This window comes from Oncorhynchus clarkii, chromosome 9, assembly GCF_045791955.1.
Source record: "Oncorhynchus clarkii lewisi isolate Uvic-CL-2024 chromosome 9, UVic_Ocla_1.0, whole genome shotgun sequence".
NCBI classification, from domain to species: Eukaryota; Metazoa; Chordata; class Actinopteri; order Salmoniformes; family Salmonidae; genus Oncorhynchus; species Oncorhynchus clarkii.
Window position 1 is genome coordinate 26,700,711 of NC_092155.1, and position 14,818 is coordinate 26,715,528.

General features: G+C 42.6%; 1 protein-coding gene across 1 annotated transcript; it reads left to right on the plus strand.

Annotated features, from left to right (window-relative positions):
* The first annotated feature begins 2,262 nt into the window (after positions 1-2,262).
* On the plus strand, positions 2,263-8,306 carry LOC139416154 (sex hormone-binding globulin). Its single transcript, XM_071164493.1, has 8 exons — positions 2,263-3,053; positions 3,899-3,999; positions 4,415-4,604; positions 4,923-5,084; positions 5,265-5,424; positions 6,395-6,540; positions 6,696-6,888; positions 7,269-8,306. Exons 1-8 carry the CDS (start codon positions 2,955-2,957, stop codon positions 7,409-7,411), a joined length of 1,194 nt encoding a protein of 397 aa, XP_071020594.1. The 5' UTR covers positions 2,263-2,954; the 3' UTR covers positions 7,412-8,306.
* Positions 8,307-14,818: the final 6,512 nt, after the last annotated feature.

Below are 14,818 nucleotides of genomic sequence, written 5' to 3' on the forward strand. Positions count from 1 at the left end.
CATAGATGACCAGCAGAGTCAACAGTTCAACACCTCAGTGAATGTCAGTTGGCTTTTCATAGCTGAGCATTCAGAGGGTGAGACAGCAGGCCTGGGAGAGAGAGAGTTGAAACAGCAGGTCTGGGAGAGAGAGAGTTGAAACAGCAGGTCTGGGAGAGAGAGAGTTGAAACAGCAGGTCTGGGAGAGAGAGAGTTGAAACAGCAGGTCCGGGAGAGAGAGAGAGTTGAAACAGCAGGTCCGGGAGAGAGAGAGAGTTGAAACGGCAGGTCCGGGACAGAGAGAGAGTTGAAACAGCAGGTCTGGGAGAGAGAGAGAGTTGAAACAGCAGGTCTGGAAGAGAGAGAGTTGAAACAGCAGGTCCGGGAGAGAGAGAGTTGAAACAGCAGGTCTGGGAGAGAGAGAGAGTTGAAACAGCAGGTCTGGGACAGAGAGAGAGTTGAAACAGCAGGTCCGGGAGAGAGAGAGAGTTGAAACAGCAGGTCCTGGAGAGAGAGAGTTGAAACAGCAGGTCTGGGACAGAGAGAGAGTTGAAACAGCAGGTCCAGGACAGAGAGAGAGTTGAAACAGCAGGTCCGGGAAAGAGAGTTGAAACAGCAGGTCTGGAAGAGAGAGAGTTGAAACAGCAGGTCCGGGAAAGAGAGAGTTGAAACAGCAGGTCCTGGAGAGAGAGAGAGTTGAAACAGCAGGTCCGGGACAGAGAGAGAGTTGAAACAGCAGGTCTGGGAGAGAGTTGAAACAGCAGGTCCTGGAGAGAGAGAGAGTTGAAACAGCAGGTCCGGGACAGAGAGAGAGTTGAAACAGCAGGTCCTGGAGAGAGAGAGAGTTGAAACAGCAGGTCCGGGACAGAGAGAGAGTTGAAACAGCAGGTCCGGGACAGAGAGAGAGTTGAAACAGCAGGTCCGGGAGAGAGAGAGAGTTGAAACAGCAGGTCTGGGAGAGAGTTGAAACATCAGGTCCGGGAGAGAGAGAAAGTTGAAACAGCAGGTCTGGGAGAGAGTTGAAACAGCAGGTCCGAGAGAGAGAGAGAGTTGAAACAGCAGGTCCGGGAGAGAGAGAGTTGAAACAGCAGGTCCGGGAGAGAGAGAGAGTTGAAACAGCAGGTCTGGGAGAGAGTTGAAACAGCAGGTCCGGGAGAGAGAGAGAGTTGAAACAGCAGGTCCGGGACAGAGAGAGAGTTGAAACAGCAGGTCCTGGAGAGAGAGAGAGTTGAAACAGCAGGTCCGGGACAGAGAGAGAGTTGAAACAGCAGGTCCGGGACAGAGAGAGAGTTGAAACAGCAGGTCCGGGAGAGAGAGAGAGAGTTGAAACAGCAGGTCTGGGAGAGAGTTGAAACAGCAGGTCCGGGAGAGAGAGAGAGTTGAAACAGCAGGTCCGGGAGAGAGAGAGTTGAAACAGCAGGTCCGGGAGAGAGAGAGAGTTGAAACAGCAGGTCTGGGAGAGAGTTGAAACAGCAGGTCCGGGAGAGAGAGAGAGTTGAAACAGCAGGTCCGGGACAGAGAGAGAGTTGAAACAGCAGGTCTGGGAGAGAGTTGAAATAGCAGGTCCGGGAGAGAGAGAGAGTTGAAACAGCAGGTCTGGGAGAGAGAGAGAGTTGAAACAGCAGGTCCGGGAGAGAGAGAGAGTTGAAACAGCAGGTCTGGGAGAGAGAGAGAGTTGAAACAGCAGGTCCGGGAGAGAGAGAGAGTTGAAACAGCAGGTCTGGGAGAGAGAGAGAGTTGAAACAGCAGGTCCGGGAGAGAGAGAGAGTTGAAACAGCAGGTCCGGGACAGAGAGAGAGTTGAAACAGCAGGTCTGGGAGAGAGTTGAAACAGCAGGTCCGAGAGAGAGAGAGAGAGAGTTGAAACAGCAGGTCCGGGAGAGAGAGAGAGTTGAAACAGCAGGTCTGGGAGAGAGAGAGAGTTGAAACAGCAGGTCTGGGACAGAGTGAGAGTTGAAACAGCAGGTCCTGGAGAGAGAGAGAGTTGAAACAGCAGGTCCGGGACAGAGAGAGAGTTGAAGAGAGAGAGTTGAAACAGCAGGTATCACATAAATGTACAGTTAATAACAATGTATTTTTTTGAGTATTAAAGAAATCCTCTCAGATTTGGTGAAAACTTGGGTGGTGGTGTCAGAGCAAGATGTCAGGACATAGTGTGACATAAGACCAATAAGATCAAATATTTTGACACTTTTGTCCAGTGATAGCTTTCCTGTTGTTGCAGGGTGTAAAGGGAGGGGCACTCTGTACCGTTCCTAAAAGCACAGTGCAGCCTCAGATGGCCATACAGGAATGCTGCCATTCCAACACGCCAAAGCTAAGGCATACACACTTAGTCACTGCTCTCCCAGCAAATAGTCAAGGTCTCAGTTGAGCTGGTAAACAACCATCGGTCGACTAAGGTCACTCACCGAGCATACACTGCTGTCTGTTTCCCCATCGCTAGAGAGATCGTTGTGGAGCACATCGGCCAGAGGGGACTCATCAGTTGCGATCTCATTATCAGTTGATAAAAATCATGCCTGGATCTCTTGTACTGTGTTCTCTTTATAGTCACTGTTAATCACTCATATGAGCGCAGCAATATTTTGTCCTGCACTCTGTTGGCTTGCTCTGTTACTGTTACTATTGCCCTCTTCCCCTCACTTTTATTCCTCTCGCTTGCTTTTGCCTCCTCGCCTCTATTTCTCCTTTTCTGCATTGCACTTTGCCTCGCCTCTTATTTCTCCCAAACAGTTTGACACAAACGAGCAACAACTTTCCAGGAAATCAATAGCCGCTGACGATGTCGACATGTTTGCCCTCTGGTCTCTGGCGGGCCCACGTAGCTCTGGCTCGCTCCAAAACAGGCGTCAGAGTGTCGAAGTAGACCATTAGCCCCTCCACTAGTACCTCAGGGCTAGTTCAGAGTGAGTGGACAAATCGCTGTGAGGTTCTGGACACTGGTAAGCCTACTGAGGGTCAGGGGTCTGAAGAATGGGCTCGTTAAAGACCCTGTCAGGTGGACTGCTGCTGGGTTTATGCCTCTCCTTGCTGGGATGGGGAGCTGAGGGACAATGGAACGGACACCCCAAGGTACGTCAGAATTCTCTCACCACTGACAATGTACATGTTTAATATGTAACCAAGGTAGTTTTTCTCATTAAATGGATTTTCGTGGTTCATTTAGGGGCGACGGGTCGCCTAGTGGTTAGAGTGTTGGGCCAGTAACCGAAAGGTTGCTAGATCAAATCCCCGAGCTGACGAGGTACAAATCTGTCGCTCTCCCCCTGAACAAGGCAGTTGTTCCCCGGTAGGCCGTCATTGTAAATAAGAATTTGTTCTGCACCGACTTGCCTAGTTAAATAAAGGTTACATAAAATATTTAAATGGTCATTGGATTGGCCCAAGGGAAAATATACAATACTGGTCGTAGTATTGCCTTAATCTCTCAAGGACAGACTATGTAAACATCTGACCAAGAGTACCTTGACAGTAACACAGAGAACTTGAATTGCGCAGTGAAAAGAGAGGGGACTTTGCTCCGTAGTCTGTGGGCGGAAAACAATGTCAGGTCACCCTAAATCTATTCCACTGATTTGAGCTCACCCACATTTTGCTGTATCACTTTACTAACATATTTATGACTCATTGTACAAAGGAAAATACCATGTGTTCAAATGTCTATTTCTCCGTACATTTGGCATCATGTTCAATAGATGCACAAGCATAAGAGTGGCGGTGTGCTGTGCATATTCCCTACCTGTAAGAAGACAACATTGAAACTTAGGGGTGTGTATGTGAATGAATGAGCAGTACATTGAGCATACTGTAACATGTGTTGTACTGTACATACTGTAACATTGGTGTTGTACTGTACATACTGTAACATTGGTGTTGTACTGTACATACTGTAACATGTGTCATGTTTTGACACACAGAAGGACATATCGGGCAGTGGCCCTATCAACCTAGGCCAACAACAACGAGGCACCTGGTGGCCCCTGATGCAGACCAGAGAAAACCTGACAGAGGTCAAAAGGTCAGTCTGCTTTACATGACCATGAGAGGGGAAAAAACAGCACTAGGCCACATTCCAATACTTTTAACACGCACCCTTCCTTCCTTTCTTAAAGTTAAAAGACGATTGGATAGGTGTAAGCATGGGTTACATGCATACATAACATAGTTTCATAAAATCTGAATGTTTTACTTACTCAAAGAGAGCCCAACTTTCCTTTCCTTAAATTATACTTCCAACATCTCTGTGCTCTATCATACAAACCATCCATTTTACTAACCATCCATTTTACTAACCATCTATTTGGCTAACCATTCATTTTGGCAAGGAGAAACGACCAAAACAGTCACTCTAAGCAACGGTCAGTCAAAGTAGCAACTAGGAAGACACATGAATGACTAGTGATAGACTTCTTTCCCATGTCTTTGGTCTACAGCATCAAGTCCATGTTCCAGTTCCGGACGTTTGACCCCGAGGGGGTGGTGTTCTATGGGGACACCAGGGAGGGAGAGGACTGGTTTGTCCTGATCCTCAGGAACGGCCTCCCTGAGATGCAAATTGGGAAAGCAGACATCCTCGTCAGTGTGCAAGGGGGACCCAAACTCAACGACGGCAAGTGGCATCTGGTAAGCCAGGTGACATTCACTCTGCATTATGGGTAACCTATAGAAGCCTGGCACGCAAGTCTAGGTGTCAAATCAGGTGTGTACCAGTCACTTCTAATAGACCTGTGTGTAATGCATTATGAATTCATTAATAGAGGCTGTTATGAGGAGCAATGAGCTGTGATGAAGGCCTATAGCAATGTGAAAGAAAGCACTTTCAATTCGTGACACACTAGTGTATCAAATGTATTTGAGGCTTTATTCACGGCTGACATGGTACATTTCTATTCTGTGATACACATGTAGGGTACTGTTTCTGATTCTTTATGCGTACCGTAGGTGGAGATCAGTAGCCAGGGGGATTTTGTGGTGCTGGAGGTGGACGACCAGAAGGCATTGGTGGTGGGACTGAAGTCCAAAGAGACCATGGAGGTTCTGACAGGCCAGATCCGCCTCGCCCTCGGGGGAATCCTGGTCAGCGTGGACAAGCTGTTCCTCCCGGTATGCTGGAGCTATCTGTCTGTCATTTGTTGTCGACGGGGATTGATTAGCTGAACTTGGAAATGGACTGGTCTTGTTTACAAATTAGTGTGTGTGAGAGAATGCGTTTGTGGGTTGGGGTAAGTGTGTGTGTGTATAAACGGTCCTAATACTGTACTTGTGTGACTGGGTGGTCTCCAGTTCCAGCCAGAGATGGATGGATGTATCCAGAAGGGGAACTGGCTAAACCTGAGCACCCCCTGGGAGACAGAGTTGATTGGGGAGCCCTGGCCCTGCTACCAGAACATCCAGCCAGGGAGCTATTTCCCCGGAGCAGGACTGGCTGCATTCAACACCACAGGTCCATATATATTGAAACGAATGTGGGGCACACACAATAAAGACTGGGGACTGTCTAAGAACAAATTAGCAAACAAAATCATTAGCCAACAACAAAACGCTACTCGCCTTGGATCCAATCAGCATCCTTTTGTAGTTTTAACTGAAGCGAAGCAGCTGATTCCTATTCTATCTTCTGTAAAGACAGGCACTACATTCCAAAGAAGGTCTGATGGTGTAGTGAACAGGTTGTGAAGCCACACATAGCCTGAACAGTATCGGGTCTACCCAATTTACCTGTATATGTCCATATTTAAAAAAAATATTTCACCTTTATTTAACCAGGTAGGCCAGTTGAGAACAAGTTTTCATTTACAACTGTGACCTGGCCAAGATAAAGCAAAGCGGTGTGACACAAACAACAACACAGAGTTACACATGGAATAAACAAACGTACAGTCAATTGCACAATAGAAAAAGTCTATATTAAGTGTGTGCAAATGGCGTAAGGAGGTAAGGCAATAAATAGGCCATAGTAGCAAAGTAATTACAATTTAGCAAATTAACACTGAAGTGATAGATGTGCAGATGATGATGTGCAAGCAGAAATACTGGTGTGCAAAAAAGTAAATAAAAACAATATGGGGATGAGGTAGGTAGTTGGGAAGAGATAGGTATGTACAGATGTAGGATCTTAATTTGATCACCCTGTTGCAGGAAATGTTAAACTTCTAGTCTATTTGAGGTCGTAAAAGGCTTCTGAAGTTTGTCATTTCCGCTTTGAAATTTCACTTGATTTTCCCTTGCAAAAAATATATGAACCCCTACAACATGTCTATTAATTATAATCCACATAATAATTCATATTTCCTGTTGCTGCAGGATTATTTTCCTGCTGTAGCAAACTAAGATCCTACATCAGCTCAAATTAAGATCCTACATCTGTATATTTAAATATTGGGATTGATTTATTCATATCTGTCCCCCTGTAGACCTCCCTGGCCACCAGACAGAGGAGGGTGGGATTACTATTGACATCCATGGAGACTCCACTAAAATGGAAGGAACAGTTCTGAGCTTGAACACCCCTGGGCAGGAATTGCCCACAGTAACAGTGGAAATCAACAATAACCCAAAGGTACCAGTCCCACCATTATAATTTCATGACAATATGAATGTTGGATTTCAGCATGTAAACTGTCACGATCACAGTTCGTAATCATGGTTCTTTGACCAGTGCAATACAAATTTGATACAGATGTATATCCATGCTTTCCAACTTTTGTGCGGCAGAAAGTCATACTGACCATCCTCAAGCGTGACACCATCACCGAACAGAGTTTCAGCAGACTGTCCCTAACCCTGTTGAAGAATCAAGTGAACATGGACATCGATGACACGCACCTAACATTTGAGATCGACAGTATACCTGACTTTCCTAGAAGCTGGAAAGAGGGGATGATCCTTGCATTTGGGGGGCTTCCAGGTGAATTTGTGAGGAGATACGTGAAGTGTTTTGAGGAGACACGTGTACCAGAGGAGGCTGGTGGAAGGATCTATAGGAGGACAGGTTCATTGTAATGGCTGGAATGGAATAAATGGAATGGTATCAAAGACATCAAACACATGGAAACCACATGTTTGACTCCATTCCATTGATTCCATTCCAGCCATTACAATGAGCCCATCCTCCTATCGCTCCTCCCACCAGCCTCCTCTGACAGGTACCAGATTTGTCCTAAGTTACAGCTAACCGCTACCAGGCGTCTACACACATATGGATGCTGTAGAATCTTGAAATGTTGTTTATTTTTCCCCTCTCTCCATCCCCCCCGTCCCCCTTTCTGTGGTTCCTCCCGCTCTCAGGTGATGGAGTGTCCTACAGTAGCATCCAGTACCTGAAGGGCTGTCTGGAGAAGATCCAGGTCCAGGGACAGGATGTGGATCTAGACCGGGCGCTGTACAAGGACCTCTCCGTTTCCTCCCATAGTTGCCCCTCAGAAGTCTGAACCAAGGCTATCCTGACAGATCAGATCTGTGATGACTGTATAGATGTCATTTATCTCCATCAATCGCCCTTCCCTGGTCGCATAAACCTAATTACAAATCCCCCCTCCCCCATCTGCATTTTAACTGGCCCAGTCAGTATTCCTGTACACACAGTCCTAATTTTAACCATGGCTAAGAGAGGTTTGACCATAGAATTAGGAATTAGAATACTAGAATGTCAAATAACCTTCTTATGATGGTCCAAAGGTCAGCCATGTTGGTGAGGGAGTTGGTCAACCATGGTTTACCAGTGCTGTGATAATATGTATAATAATGAATGTGATGAATTTATCTGCACAGTATGTGTGTTAGCTAGCAAGCCAGCCAGTTTTAGAGGAATGATTCCATGAAGTGCTCTTATTAACTGCCAATATGGCAACATTCCATTCAAACAATACAGTCAGTCCACAGTCATACACTGGCTGAAGTCAGTTGATGATAGGACTTAGACAAGTTGTAAATGCAACAAGTACTGTTATTGTATGACTATATTATATGACAATATTGTAGGTTGACTATAATTTTATTACACAATTTCTGACACATCACATGCCTTACTTTTATGTTCCTACTTAAGCAAAAGCAGGAAATGCATCACCTTTGACTCTACTGCCATTCATTCCAATTAGACTGGTTTTGGATTTATTCCTGACCAAGATCGCTGCCATTTTGCCCCATTCTGGAACTTTGAGGGTTTATGACATAGCCCCTCTAGTAATTTAATAAGATCTCTATGGGTTTGACAGTGTTTGTCTGCTTTTGACCAGGTTATGGGGTGTAAAATGAGCAGATGAGATGGGCCATTGCTTTCTGAATGTTCTGTCAATAAAGATACATTGAGCTTGTGGTAGATGATCCTGTTGGCGATTCAGTCTCATTATTGTGCAATATAGAATAGGACTAAATCTAATAAAACTTTATTTAAAGTGTAGTTTGATTTTATTGTATTTAGTTATATTCTTTAACTTAGATTTTTGGTTGAGATGGAGATGTCTACTAATGAATAATTGATATGTTGGCTTCATACCTCCGTCTCAACCAAACATCTAAGTTAAAGAATAGAACAAAATCAAATCAAACTTTAAATGTACTTTAAATAAAGTCTGATTTGATTTAGTTATATTCTTTAAATGTTGATATCTGGTTGAGTTGTCAACCAAATACCATTCATTACTTTTCTGATGCAGTAAATAGCCTATAAAGTTAAGGCTATATTGCAAACTCGTCTGGACTAGTCTGATTTATTCAACCTCAAAATGATTAACACATCCATGGTCCCTTTGAGGTTACTATAATTTACGGATAGCCAGGGTTCAACACTTCAACACTCAGACACAATTTACAAACTAAGCATTTGTGTTTAGTGAGTCTGCCAGATCAGAGGCAGTAGGAAGACCAGGGATGTTCTCTTAATGAGTGAGTGAATTAGACAATTTTCCTGCCCTGCTAAGCATTCCAAATGTAACGAGTAGTTTTGGGTGTCAGGGAAAATGTAAGGAGTAAAAAGTACATTGTTTTCTTTAGGAATGTAGTGGAGTAAAAGTAAAAGTTGTCAAAAATATAAATAGTAAAGTAAAGTACAGATACCCCCCCCCAAAAAACGTAATCAGTACTTAAAAGTATTTTTACTTAAGTACTTTACACCACTGGTTACAATAACTATAAATGTCTTCTTATGTAATCATAGAAAGTGTGCATGTTCAAAGATACCATGGAAAGGTCACATAATAATCTGTGTAAAATCTCAAACAGCATTGATCACTTGCACCATGTACTTTTAATGAAACCTCAGGTAATTTAGTTGTGCTATCAGACGAAGCACAGTGATAACACATTACAGGGGCACAACTTCGGTTTTAGAAATGGGGGGGACATCAAATAAAAAATAAAAATTGGGGGTAGATCAGCTTTAATATTGCAGCGATATTGTGGCTTCCATCAATATAATTGTCTGCATCATTTCCAATCCCCCATATATACACTGCCGTTCAAAAGTTTTGGATCACCTAGAAATGTCCTTGTTTTTGAAAGAAAATTTCAAAAATTGCCCATTAAAATAACATCAAATTGATCAAAAATACACCATAGACATTGTTAATGTTGTAAATGACTATTGTAGCTGGAAACTGAGGCCCATTATAACAAACCTACATTCCTGTGTTCCAATGGCACGTTGTGTTAGTTAATCCAAGTTTATCATTTTAGCATGCTAATTGATCATTAGAAAACCCTTTTTCAATTATGTTAGCACAGCTGAAAACGGTTTGTCCTGATTAAAGAAGCAATAAAACTGTCCTTCTTTAGACTAGTTGAGTATCTGGAGGATCAGCAATTGTGGGTTCGATTACAGGCTCAAAATGGCCAGAAACAAAGAACTTCCTTCTGAAACTCGTCAGTCTATTCTTGTTCTGAGAAAGGAAGGCTATTCCATGTGAGAAATTGACAATAAACTGAAGATCTCGTACAATGCTGTGTACTACTCCCTTCACAGAACAGTGCAAACTGGCTCTAAACAGAATAGAAAGAGGAGTGGGAGGCCCCGGTGCACAATTGAGCAAGAGGACAAGTACATTAGAGTGTCTAGTTTGAGACTTTTGAACGGCAGTGTATATATGGGGGATTGGAAATGATGCAGACAATTACATTGATGGAAGCCACAATATCTCTGCAAGTCCACAATGGGCAGCTTCATTAAATAGTACCCACAAAACACCAGTCTCAACATCAACAGTGAAGATGCGACACCGGGATGCTGATCTTCTAGGCAGAGTTGCAAAGAAAAAGCCATATCTAATACTGGCCAATAAAAAGGAAAGATTAAGACGGGCAAAAGAACACAGACACTGGAAAGACAGCCTACCCGACTGCTCAAAGGCGTTCACATAGTCCTAAAGCACACCGTTACCTCATTTTGAATCACATTACAATTATAAAACTGGGAGGGACAAAAATTCTATTTCAGACATGTCCCCCCGCTCCCCAGTGAAAGTTGCGCCCCTGACACATTAAGGTTGTTGTATATGTACAAAATATCTGAAGTTTTAGCTGTACTTTTAGATGGTTGAAAGGATAGTGATAACACAATGGGAATTCAAATAACTTCTGGCTGTCTTTTTAAGTGGGTGAATAAAGGTTGAAATTTCAATGATCAACATCTCAACCAAATATTACCCACATTTCCACGTTGAAATGATATGGTGTACCCAGTGGGTAGTTACTTTGTGTTGTGACATACAGATCACATTTTTCACTTTTACAGTGTTTTTTTTTGTGTGTGCAAAAATGACATGAAACTCCAAATCAGAATGTTAACTGCACTGGGCTTTTAAGCAGTCATGAAGTAGAGAGAATATGCATTTGGAATTGAGAAAGAGTCAGTGCTGTACTGAAAATCTGCAAGAACGATGCTCTGAAACCATAGCAACCCACACTGCTAAAGTGTAAAACTGCAATAAACTGCAAATGCGCACCGGTGGGAGTGACCATGCTGAACCCATTTGATTCATACATAGGCATTACCAGACAGTTTCACAATGTGCCTACTGAAAAACAAAACATGTTTTCATCATGAAAGGTTGTTTTTTTTTAAATAAAAATGTAAAAAAGTTGAGGGATATATTTTGTTGTGTTTATTGTGCAGGTGAAAATGAGTGTACTTCACTCTTCCCCCTATTTGGGCTACCGAATGGTGCAGCGGTCTAAGGCACTGCATCTCAGTGCTAGAGGCTTCACTACAGACCCTGGCTGTATCACAACCGGCAGTGATTGGGAGCCTCATAGGACAGCGCACAATTGCCCCAGCGTTTTCCGGGTTAGGGTTTGGCCGTTATTGTAAATAAGTATTTGTTCTTAACTGACTTGCCTAGTTAAATAAAGGTTAAATACATTTAAAAAAAAACGTTTAGCAATTTCCCTTTCTCAGTCTTCACCCCACGCAGTAGGTGGCGACAATGTAACATTATAGGCTATAGTCCGCTGTAGAACCTCACCGAAGAAGAAGGAGGACGAGGGAGGAGGAGTACAGTCGTGGCCAAAAGTTTTGAGAATGACACAAATATTAATTTCCAGTTTTCTGCTTCAGTTTTCTGCTCTGGTTGACAGAGGAAGAACAATGATTCCAAGCACCACCCTTTTGACGCTTCCAGTCTGTTATTCAAACTCAATCAGCATGACAGAGTGATTTCCAGCCTTGTCCTCGTCAACACTCACACCTGTGTTAACGAGAGAATCACTGACATGATGTCAGCTGGTCCTTTTGTGGCAGGGCTGAAATGCAGTGGAAATGTTTTTAGGGGATTCAGTCATTTGCATTGCAAAGAGGGACATTGCAATTCATTTAATCACTCTTCATAACATTCTGGAGTATATACAAATTGCCATCATACAAACTGAGGCAGCAGACTTTGTGAAAATTTATATTTGTGTCATTCTCTAAACTTTTGGCCAAGACTGTACAGGGTCACAGAGTTTCTTAACCCATAGGCGCTACATCGCAAGACTTTCGGGAACGCTTCTGAAACGGACCAGGCCAGGGTTTGGTGTTTGAGAAGTCAATGAAAGAAGTGTAAAATGATTGCTGATTTTCTCGAAATCTAAAGGCACAACCTAGATTCGAGACAATGTCTTAAGTAGTTGAACATGTTACTAAAACCTCGTGAAAGCGCCAAACTGACACGTTATAACTTTCGTCAAAACAACTTTATATAGGAGTGTCTTTGATTTGACTGCCAGCACATGGGCAGTTCGGCGCCAGACCACCGTTAGACCCGATGACGTGTTTTTACGCATGGGCTTTGCTTGCCAACGTCGCCATGATATCGCCTACAAGTGTGATCGGGGATTTCTATTGGAGAAGCAGTTTTGGTCTGTACTGTTTGACAGGGTCGTCCCTAATTACCACAGCCACAAAGACGTAATTATGGCTTAATCCCGCTAATGTATCTTCCTAAAATCAGATTGTAAACCTACCCCTAAACACACTGCTAACCTTATGCATAACCCTAACTTTAAATAAACCAAAAGCATTTTTTTTTTTGTTATGAATTTGTACGATATAGCCACTTTGTGGCTGGGGTAACTATCGACATCCAAAGGACAGTAGCTAGCTAGACCTATGTGAGGCTGGCCACAAGAATGGAATTTGCGGTTCCCCTTCAAAATAAAAGTAATTGAAAGTGATGCAAATAGATACAAACAAGTGGAATCATGACATATTTGGACCAGACAATGCTAAACAAGGTTGGAATGTTGTTATATAAATTCAACAAATGCAATAATTAGTTACTTTGACAAAAAAAAGTCACATCAGTTGAAATTGCACTGTGGATGTATTATACTTCAGAATTGGGGTCATACTTATATTTCACTGTACAGCCTTACCTATTGAATGTGGATCAATAAAATTGAGTATCAGTCTACTCAGTGACACCCACAGCAGACAACTGTGAAGAGATTATACAAATATGAGCGCAAATCACCTCCCCATTCAGCCTATTGTGCGTATTGACCTTTATATTGCACTGTAAAGCCTTACCTATGGATTGTGGATCAATGACATGGGCTATAGGTTTACTTAGTAACATCCACAGTAGACAACTGTGAAGAGATAACACAAATATTAGCATCGTAGTTCTTATTGCGGGACTTTGACTGTGGGAAATAACCTCCCGTCAGACTATCGTGAGTATTTACATTCACATTGCACTTTTCAGCCTTACCAATGTATTGTGGATACATGAAATGGGCTATCAGTCTACTCAGTGACAACCACAGAACACAAATGAGTAGAGATTACACAAATTGTTTCTTTAAATAAATACTGATTAAAACATTATTTTTGTTGCAATTTGTCATTATTCAGAATTGTGTTCTCTGCGTGTCACCGAGTATGACTTCTAATAAGACAAAGGCCAAGTAGTAATTACTTGTATTTTCTCACAAATTACAATTTGGAGAGATGGGCTATATGGGCCATGAATCAGTCCAAAACCCAAGTATAAAAAGCAAACCTTTTGATTGATTGCGACCAAGGTGGGTTTGAAAATTGTTTGAAGACAATGCATACTTGGGGTAATAGAAACCTATAACAACATGATTTTACTAAGATACTGGCCGTAACAAATATTTAATTTGTCAGGCCAAGAGATTGACCTGATTTGTTTTTTGTCATGGCTGGCCAATCTTGGGCTGATTTTAATGTGTAAAATACACAGCTGGCTCATTATCATTAGGTTAATCTAGGTTGTTCTATGGGGTTCCATATGTGCCAATACTATATTGTATTGCTGATGTCTATTGTTTTGTCGTTTGCTATTCACCATGCACAGGTTGATGTAATTTGCTATTATGCACAGGTTGATGTTGTTTGCTATTATGCACAGATTGATCACATTGTCTATTGCTTCATTTCATGCTCTAGCTTCCTGACCTGTCCCATTGTCGATCACTTGTTCAAGACCCCAGTGGCGTGTATTGATGGAAGCCTGGCTTCCCCAAAGATGTAGTAAGGAAAAAATGAAATAATTTCTTTCATCGCTCTGTTTCATAATTTTTCTTCAATTCACAAGAGGCTGAATGCATCTCACCAGAGAAAGCATCCGAGTGAGTGAAACAGCGCCCCCCTGTCTCAGTATGTGTTGCCCATTTATCTGATGCTGTCTTGTCAAAAAGAGTATGACATTTTTGCCGCCCGTAGCATTGAATGCAAGGGAAGCCAGTAAGCATTTGGCCTCCCTTGATAATTAAAACAAATAAAATAATAATAGCCAACCAGCGTTGAGCTAAACTGAGCGAGCTTAACTGTGAATGGTCCTGGTGCATCAACAACAACAAAAAGTGTCAAGGGAGGACAGTTTGGATTTGGCTTCACACCAATCACATAACATCAAAAGCCAAACGTCATTGATTGAAAAACTTGAATTGTTGCATCTTGTTGTGTTGTTGTCCTCTGGTGCCTAGCTAGCTAAAATTGACCCTTTCCTAAATCAGCCATGGATGAAGATATGAATTTGGACTTATAATCGTGATTCCTTATCCAACCATCATTTCATACACTGTGCCCCTGGCCTGAGAGGATGGAAGTTCAATATGTAGCTAGATGTAGCAAGTAAGCTAATGTTAACTAGCTAGCTCATTTTTGCCCATGAAAGGAAGTTAGGCTAGCAAGCAACCAGCTTTATCCAGGTAGCCTAGGACAACAAAAACGAATAGTGTATATTGTATGACAGAGTCATAGACTGTTTTGGCAACATGAAAGAGAGGAGGATGGCATTGGCATTTGTGCATGCATTTTTCTACAAGTAGGGTGAGTCAACATGTTTTTTCTACTTGCACATAAATCAGTACCATGGACAGCCACATCACATTTA